Here is a 9,291-nt window from a genome sequence, read left to right on the forward strand (position 1 = left end):
TTCAACCTCCTCAGTGTTATTTCTCCAAAGGCTCAGGGCTGCAGTGCACGTGTAAACAGCTACAATGTGAGACACAGCCATGTTTGTTTCTCCATCAAACCCACCCGAGTGTCAGCTGAACACTGGAAGAACAGAACTGAAGGAAATCTGAACATTTATACAAAGGCATTGACGTGGTCTGTGCCATCAGTCTGCTCAAGTTTGTTTGCTGCTGCAAACACCACCACTTCTTTATTCTTCGTGTCAGGAATGTTTGTTTATTTGAAAGTTCTCCTCCTTCTCTCTTCTGATAATCGGAAGGTTAGCGCTTTGATCCCTGGATGCTCCAGTGTGCTTGAATCAGTACCTTGGCACAAATACTGAACATCAATATGTTGATCTGAGTATGAATGTGTGTATGAAACATGTTGTATAAAGTGTTGTTATAAAGAGTAGAGAATACGGTCCATTTTATATTTACTCCGAGGGAGTTGTGGGCGCTGCAGGTGGAGCCTCTCGGCTTGACACCTGTTCTGCATTCGTTCGTGACCTTTCCACTTCACCTTTCTGGAGACCCCTCTGCCTGTCTCCTCGGAGTCATCTGCTCAGGAAACAAATTTCATTGCAAAATTTACAAGATCACCTTGGCCCTGACGAACCACTTCTTTCCTCTTAGGCACACACTCCTGCCGCGTGCTGGTAGAGAAACATGTCGGTCTCATCTTTTGTGCACACTTGTGTTTTGAACAAGGTAAAAATGTTACCACTCAAATATTAATGAGTGACTGACTGTGCTTTGGACAAACAGAGGAAATAAGAGATGAGAAGAAAAGTGCTTGTGTGCATGATGGAAACAGCGCTACATAAGAACCAGTCCATTTACAAACAGCTAACTGAGTCTGGGTCTTGCTTTGCAGCTCAGCACCCGGGCGCCTCGTAGTGGCTGAATAAACCATGAACTCCTCTGTATACCAAAGTGTTCTAGAGTCAAATGTGGGGCCGTCTGTCTGAGAACTAAAGCTTGGCTAAAAGTGGCTCATGCAACACGACAACGATCCCAAGCACAGCAGCAAATCAATAGGAGAACGGCTGAAAAAGACTAGTATTAACCCGATTCTTTTGTCCCCATGATAGAACAGAGAAAACCGACTCATAGTGGTTAAAACATTTATATTTCTTTTTATTCAATCATCTCCCGGAAGAGAGACCCCTGCAGAGCCCAAACGCCAGTTGCAGGATCTCTAACATTAGAATCATAAAGTGTGTCTCATAAAGGTTTTATTTTGGTACTTTACACGTCACAGTTTCAATGCAAACATTGCTTATAAGGCAAAGTTCCTCTTTTCTGTCTGGCTTTCTGTATTTATTAATATGCTGTACAGCTCCACACTTCCTGTTTTCAGTCTGGGTGAGCGCTTAGTTTGTGAGTCAAAAGTGGCCTTGCTCTACAAACCTTCATGATTAAAGTACATAAAACAATATAATAAGAAAATAAGGATACTGAGGATATATTAATTACATGACACTAGAATCAGAGTTGTGCAAACAAAGTCCAGACTTCAAACCTGACTGCAGTGCTGTGGCAGGAAGAGACAGGATGTAATATATAATGTGTTAATATTGATCTCATTTTAAAACCTGGTAATGACTAGAATATGTTTTCATTATGCTCTGATATAAAATCTTTGAACTGATGGAAGGTATTACTTTTTTTTTAGTTTCTCTGATTATTGATTATTTCCACCTGATCATTTTAAATAACATTTATAGCGTGTTTTTGCTGTTGTTGTTTTTTGTTTGTTTGTTTGGTCTGAATTTGCTTTTACAGTTCCAGCTACAATATAATAGAAAGTTTAGCCGAATCAGCAGCTGCATCCATCCACTGTAACAAGGCAGCGTTTAACTTTCTCCTCAGCTGCCTGGCAACAGCAGCCATGTTGTTAATACGAGTAATCAGGTAGCAGTTACAGAGAAAGCCAAAGATCCAAAGTAAGCAAACATGGAGGCAGAAAACAAACACAGGGGAAGCAAAAAGTCCCCAAACAGGTCAAAAGTCTCTAAACACGTCGAATAAACATCTACACAAATATGAGACAAGCTGAAATTACATGCATGAATCGCTGGAATACTTGACTACAGAAAATACTAAGTGGTGACATAATAGCACTTTGTCTTACATATATAAATATGAATAAATATAAAGTGGACAACGACCTAATTGTATTCAGCCGCTGCACCCAACTTTACGTTACAAAAAAGGGATGTGAAATAGAGACAACGGCGGTCGTGGCTCTTGTGAGAGTGAGAAGGTGCAGATTTCAGCAATTTCACACCTGCGAGTGAGAACAGGTGGCCATTACAGCTGGAAACACAAGACACCATCTGCTAATGAAGCTGGCCAGACAACAGCTGCTACTGTGGAAATGATCTACATGTCCTTTTGAGGTACACGGTAACTCAAGGTTTTTACAGGCTTCATTAAAAAAAGTTACTTTATTTCTATGAAAATGAAATATTACAGATGCTGGGCTTTCTTTGGTGGTGGTGGTGGTGGTGGGTTCATTTGTACTTGAAATGTACTTCATTCCTGCCCAATTTCGCAGTAAAGTGAGTAACAAAACTACTGTGTAACATAACTGTGACAACCATTCCTTTTTTGCTTTGGACACATTGTCATTGTGGGTCTACACTGAAGAATTAAAATATAAAACATGCAGAGTCTTGGGTGGAAGTCCTGTATCTGACCCCCCACCCCCTCAAGAACTTGAGAGTGACATGATATTGATCCCAGTCAATAAAGAAAGGCCAAAATACTACTAATAATAACAACAATAAAAGGATAATTACATGAAATATTACATCAGACATTGAAGAGACAGAGACCAAGAGTTCCCTCTAAGTCTAAGTCATGTTTACTGGTGAGTTTTGTTTGAAGATGGAAAGAAGCAGTTGAGCATCATTACCACAGCCTAGCCATTTTAAAGCACATCTCTAACTGTACTTTCTTCTTTGGTTCATCTGTACAATGTCATAATCTACTCTCTTGCCACAAGGCAGCAGCATTGATCTGCACTGAAATCCACCACCTCAGCAGCTTCATCCCATGCACACTTCACTCACAGGCAGCTCTAATCTTTTTCTGTATAATTCCATTGATTTGATTCACCCAGGAAAAATGAAGAGATTTGAAGGTACCCCTCATGACAAGCAGTTAGCAGACAGTTTGTCTTTTTTAGCTTAAATTAATGGTTGTTAGCTTTGAATTAGAGCTTTGATGCGTTATCGCCATATTGGGACGTTACAGTATGTTATGAGGAATCACTAAACAATGATTAAGAAGAATGTGACTGTAATTACTTACACAGCTACACTGAAATATATACTGGTTTGGCGCCTTTTCCCACTTAGAGTTGCTCATGGGTCCTTACATAAGTAAGTCCAAGCACTTGCAGTATTTTGGGTCATTAATTTGAAACATTATAAAAATAAACTTTAACTTTAGGGTTCAACAGGACATGAAAACTTCAAAACGTTCATGATTCTTTGAGTGTCATCTCTCCCTCTTAATGTCTTTGATGTGATGAAAGTTCTTTAATTGACTGATTGAATGTGTGATGTCAGCAGTATATTTATGGAACAGGCAGAAAAGATTAAGGGCTACAACTTTATATTCAATTATAAGCAAAATAAGCAAAGGATGTTAAATGAATGTGTTTTTCAGCATTTCTTAATGAAATTTCACCTCCTTCACACTCTTAGTCTGCTATTTATTGTTTCTGCTACATTTTGGACTACATTTCCCAGGAATTTCCCAGCAGCGAATGTTCATCAGACGCGCGCGGTACAGCTTTGACTTTTACGTTTACTACTTGCACTAGGGCATGTGACGTATTTCCGTTTCCAAATAGTACCGCTTGTGCGTTTCCGGTACGTTTGCTTATCTATCGGTAGCTATGCTAATGTCGCTTCAGAATGAGTATAAAAAGGAAAGTATTTAAAACAGAACATTTTCAAAAACAGGAGAAGAAATACTCCGAGCATTGCTGTGTCCCACTTTGTTCAGCTTCAGCCAAATTTAACGGCATACTAAGTTTTCATGCCTTTCCGACCCATTCCGACTTGAGAAGACAATGGCTGGTAAATATACGCCGGGATCATTTCACGATCACCTCTCACACCAGGGTCTGCTGCAGACACTTTGCCAGTGATCAACTCATAGAGCCAACAACCCTCGATGGTCGAAGGAGGCTTATTAAAGGTGCTGTACCAACACTTTTTGAGTGGAATGGCTATAAAGTTGAACCACCGCGGCGTAGTGTTTGGGAGAGAACGGAGCGACGCCCTGAACTAGTTCCTCCTGACGATCAAGAAGAGCACAGTCTTACAAGAGATCATGACTACTGCTCAGTCCCTGAGCCGTCTGCATTGGACATATCTGCATCAGCTGCAGAAGACCTGTCCGAAGACGTGGAGACTCTGAGGAAGGAAATACAGGAGTTACATGTCCAGCGAGAATTTGGGTTACAGCGTTTTGCTGGCTCCGACACTGACATCCGATTCTATACCAGGTACATCTAAGTTCTATTCAAGCTAACTGTTTAAAATATACCAAGGTCACCATCAGTTAAATTTCGAAAGTTTTTCCAGTCTTAATGAAAACAAAATAGAAATTTACTTTTTCTCTGCTGATTGTATGTTTTATGTAGATGCTTTAGTATTTAAACAATATCCTAATGCTACAGGTAAAATACAACACCAAATACTCTTAATCAGACTATTTTATACAGCATTCCATTAGCATATTTGTCACAGTTCACATTATTTTTATGTCAGTGTGTAATGTTAATTAATGATTGACACGATGTATGTCTCTCTCGTGAATAGATTTCCAAGCTATGATCATTTGATGGCATTCTGGGTTTTGATTGAGCCTTGCATCTATAAAATGATCCGGGTTTCAAGAGCCAAGTCAGCTGCCAATCGGAACGAAGAAGTGTTGACACCTGCACGCACATCAACAGTAGGTTATGGGTTTGTTGGTAGTTAGAACTAGAGGTGTAATGTTATTGTATTTATGTACAATAACATTACATTATGTACAGTAGCATACATACACAGGTGTATGTATGCTAGACTCAGTATCCTTTACATACATACACCTCATACACCTGTGCACTACAGCACCTCATTGTTTACCCCATGGTACAGTATGGTATGCCTAACCATTACAAAACATTTAGCCAAGAAAAGAATAATTTTACTAGTTCATAGCTTAAGGAGTAACGTTTTCCCTTTTGTTTTCACCTTCCAGAGGCAGCTGCTACAGCCAATTGATGAGTTTTTTCTTTTCCTGGTTTTCCTGTCAGTTGGTTTGAAGGAGAGGGACCTGACACACCGATTTAACATACACCAGTCCACAGTGAGCCGCATTATTGCAACATGGACAAATTTTCTTGCCACTGCACTGGGGTCTCAGTGCATCTGGCTTACACGTGAAGAAGTGCAAGCTTACCTCCCTGAGGAATTCAAAGATTTCTCAGACACCCAGATGATCCTTGACTGTACAGAGCTGAGGTGTCAGACAACATCCTCACCACTTCTCCAAAGTGAAATGTACTCTTCGTACAAATCCCATTGTACGATGAAAGCCCTGGTTGGCATAGCTCCACATGGTCCAGTGACATTCATCTCTAATCTGTATGCTGGTTCGGTTAGTGACAAGGAACTATTCAAACAATCAGGCATTGCTGAGAAGTTGACTGAAGACATGGCAGTGATGTCTTCAGTGATGTCTCAGTGATGTCAGTGATGGCAGTGATAAGGGCTTCCTAATCACTGATTGTTGTAAATGCAAAGTGTACTGCCCACCTTTTCTATCTAAGCAGAAGCAGATGCCAGCATACCAGGTTAAGGAGACGCAGGCCATAGCCAGACTCAGGGTGCATGTGGAGCGAGTCATTAGGAGGATCAAACAGAACAAACTTTTTGATAGCATCATTACCATGTCACATGTTTATAATATCAACCAACTGTTTGCAGTGGCATGTATGCTGTCAAATTACCAGAACACAGCATTAGTTAAAAAATGGGTTAAGTGAGACAAGATGGATTTTTCCCAAGACACCAGTGCCAGTAACTTATGGAAAATGACCTGCAGCTGAGGCCACTACAGTTGAATTTCTTCCTTCTCAGCTGACAATACTTGATTACAGAACTGGTACTTGAGTGCTGATAGTTGAGTTTCAGTTATTGATAATTCAAATTCATTGCAAATGTTTAATGTTAATAATACTGTTTAATTATATTACTATATTACTATTCAGATTCAACAAAACTGTTTATCAAAATTATAAAGTAAATCACTAAATCGTTTTAAAACCATAAGTGACATTGAACTTTTGTAACATCAAAAATACCATTTGTCATTTTCTACAGTTCAGTTATTGTCTAAATGTATATCAGTATGCTAGGCATGGAGTTTTAAATACTTACCATGTAAATAAGTTCTGCACAAATTCAACGTTTTGTGTGTTTTTAAAAATTAAATTGATGCCATTGCTTAAATAACAGTTTATTGATGTCACATAAAAGTAACATGTAACAACAAAAGAATTCATGAAATATATTGAAAATAAAACATCAGTTATTTTGTTCCAGCCAGCCTGAAGGATCTGTTTTTCTTTTTGCTGTTTTCACTGTTCATTTTTTCAAACACAGGTATCTTGGCATATATATGTAAAAAAAGAAATAGTCTGCCTTTTCTCTGATTGCATTGTGCACATCTATATCCATGTATATTCTTTGCACTAGGTAGTCCTCTTGTGCCCACACAACAAAGTCACACCACTGCATCCCACTGATGAGCAGTTGTCCTTGCACTTGCCAGTAATATGCGTGGCTCTTTTTTAGTTTAGGGGTACCACATTCCATCTGCACATATTTGCAGTCAATAAAGTTTTGTACATTGGGACATTTGAATTCGACGAAGCCAAACTGGGGGTATTCATTGGGGTCAAAAACAACACCATCAGGAGATGCAGCAAGCAATGGGGTGAATGACCAGACCACAGGGTGAGTAGTTAACATTCATTAGCCTACTATACTCTGCTGCTATTGCAGGCTCCATCTCAGTTCCTCTCCTCATGTCTGCTGTCTGCCTTGTTCCCTTCAATATACGCTCTGCTAGTGACTTGGCCGAGCTCTGGCCTCTGACGTGACACACCTCCCGAAACCTAGAGGCAGTCACTCTGGGCCTGCGGAGCTGATGCCACTCAGACGAAGAGCTTTGCTCACGTGTAGCTTCCTCTATTTTGTGAGCCATTTCCAGAGTTACAGACAAGCTTTTCAGATGCAGAAGCTCTTCTTCTGAGCACACAAACACACAATCTGATGGCAAGATGTCATACCCCTCCAGAGGCAAGTGCGGTGTTGGTGGTGCATCGCGGTGTAGTGTGATGTACCAGGTTGTCAAAACCGGCTGCTGATATGACAGAACACTGCCCTCCTGCACCAGCCCAAAGGCACTTTCCACAAGCTGCTTGTCAGGTCTCATGTTCATTGTGGTCACAAGTGGCCTGTCCTCAATATTAAATTTTGCATATGCCTCCGTTATTCTGAACAAGCAGGGATCTGGTAACGGACCCACCATGCCTCTGTAGAAGCCACTCCTAAAGAAAACATCAATGACAATAATGTAAGGGAGAAGGTTGTTATACTGAACAACAACTAAACTAAAAACTAAAAGGTGTAAAACAGTGGTGCATAAGTTAGAGACTGGGATGTATATGTACATGACTGAGTTAGCCGTCTTCAGAAAGTGTAATGTTGTATGTAAATTAATACCTATTCTGACACATGTATGTATGAAAAAAAATAGCAACATACATTTGTAACACGTGAAACCAAATTTTACAAATGTAATTACCGTACTCCAGTCTGGGCCATCCTATTTGGTACTGGCTTAGTGAAGATCATGGAGTTGATGGGTCCTGGCCTCACACCCTAACAGAAGACACATTTACTATGGATGGTGTTGCTGTTCATATGTAAACATGGACTAATTCAAAAACTTTAACCTCATTTAAATTACCACTGTCCGTGGCTTGTGCCATTGCTGTTCAGATTCCGTGCAGCTATGCACAGGGGGGACAACCGGCACTCTGAGTTGTGAGTAGTGTGCTGTTTGGAAGAGCAATGCCACTGTGTGATTGCACATAACAGCGCCTGCCACACAGGAGCACTGGCTATGTGTCAGTATCACCGGCGATGAATCCAGAAGCTTAATCTAAGAAGAAAGAACGAAAATTAAAAATGTAACATCTTCATGGAAGAGCTGAACAGGAACATAGTTCAGTGTTATGGTTACGTACCCTCCTGAATGCTTAGTGTTTCCTTCTCTCCCTATTAAAACAACTTAACCATGCTTGATAACTGTAATAACTTAGATTGTGTATATTTGCAGTATTAACTTGTTGTCAAATGTTTCTGATCACCCAAACACACGTTGATTTAACTATCTGACTAGTCAAATTAGGAGTGATAAAGCAGGGAGACAAGGAAAACATTCAAGTTGATGGGCCTTTAGGAATGAACTTAACTAATGCTTAAATGAACTGAACCCCACAGAACGGGGATTAACAACTTTACACAGCTTCCTGCCTACACTTAGTCTGTGTGGTGCCTCACTCTTCCTCATTGACCTGTAGCACAGGGCTCTCACACCGACCTCCCCTGACAACCTGTCTTTATTGGACACTGAATAAAGATACAAGTACCATTAGCATTATTTCTGTATTACTCATTTCAGCATGTCTTAAACATATATATTTTACACTTAGCAAGAGTAGCATTAGGTAGTTAACTACCTCCATAGTTAGCCAACTACCTAACGCTAATATAACAGTGTCTAACTACAAAAGTGACATTAGTTAAGAAAACCTCAACTATAGTTTAGGACGACATAAAACACCGTTTAAGAAAACATGTAATGTAGAGAACTGACATCAAATGAAGGACATAGCGGAGTAACGTAGTGTTTGCATTTGACGTTAGCTAGCGTTTCTTTGTCGGTTAATTTACGTTTTCTTACCTTCGTAGTTGTGTATATATGATGCAGCATATAACTTAAATCCTTTATCTAATTTGCTGGCGGGGGTAGTCGTCACTCTGCAAATCCGATGAACATCAGTGATGTTCAATTTTGGGAGCTCTTGTAGGCATCGAGTGTAGAACGTCGCCATGGTTTAACCGCACCGGAAGCACTGGGGCAGGACTACATAGAACGCGGAAGTGTTAGTGCAAGTAGTCCATTGG

General features: G+C 40.2%; 1 protein-coding gene and 1 long non-coding RNA gene across 4 annotated transcripts; one reads left to right on the forward strand and one right to left on the reverse strand.

Annotated features, from left to right (window-relative positions):
* Positions 1 to 3,849: 3,849 nt before the first annotated feature.
* Positions 3,850 to 5,368, forward strand: LOC309688355. Its single transcript, XR_014271056.1, has 3 exons — positions 3,850 to 4,547; positions 4,864 to 4,999; positions 5,291 to 5,368. It is a non-coding gene; the product is annotated as an uncharacterized lncRNA (long non-coding RNA).
* Positions 5,369 to 6,534: 1,166 nt separating this feature from the next.
* Positions 6,535 to 9,282, reverse strand: LOC309688484 (uncharacterized protein). 3 transcript variants are annotated; one of them, XM_082504269.1, is made up of 5 exons: positions 9,068 to 9,277; positions 8,642 to 8,733; positions 8,069 to 8,263; positions 7,904 to 7,980; positions 6,535 to 7,646 (listed from the first exon to the last, which is right to left on the reverse strand). In XM_082504269.1, exons 1-5 carry the CDS (start codon positions 9,216 to 9,218, stop codon positions 7,007 to 7,009), a joined length of 1,155 nt encoding a protein of 384 aa, XP_082360395.1. In that variant the 5' UTR covers positions 9,219 to 9,277; the 3' UTR covers positions 6,535 to 7,006. The 3 variants fall into 3 exon arrangements, 2 of the variants coding, with proteins under 2 accessions (XP_082360395.1, XP_082360396.1); XM_082504270.1 differs by lacking the exon at positions 8,642 to 8,733 and having other exon boundaries at positions 9,068 to 9,271; XR_014271083.1 differs by having other exon boundaries at positions 7,909 to 9,282.
* Between the last annotated feature and the right edge of the window lie 9 nt (positions 9,283 to 9,291).

The sequence above is a fragment of the Aulonocara stuartgranti genome (assembly GCF_965226115.1).
Source record: "Aulonocara stuartgranti genome assembly, chromosome: 14".
NCBI lineage: Eukaryota > Metazoa > Chordata > Actinopteri > Cichliformes > Cichlidae > Aulonocara > Aulonocara stuartgranti.

Excerpts from the sequence above, each read along its gene's own strand:
- LOC309688484 (XM_082504269.1), bottom strand. The coding sequence starts at position 9,218 with ATGGCGACGTTCTACACTCGATGCCTACAAGAGCTCCCAAAATTGAAC. Across the intron at positions 8,734-9,067 it reads ATATATACACAACTACGAAG|TGTCCAATAAAGACAGGTTG; the intron begins GTAAGAAAACGT and ends ATCTTTATTCAG. Across the intron at positions 7,647-7,903 it reads ATGGCCCAGACTGGAGTACG|GAGTGGCTTCTACAGAGGCA; the intron begins GTAATTACATTT and ends TGTTTTCTTTAG.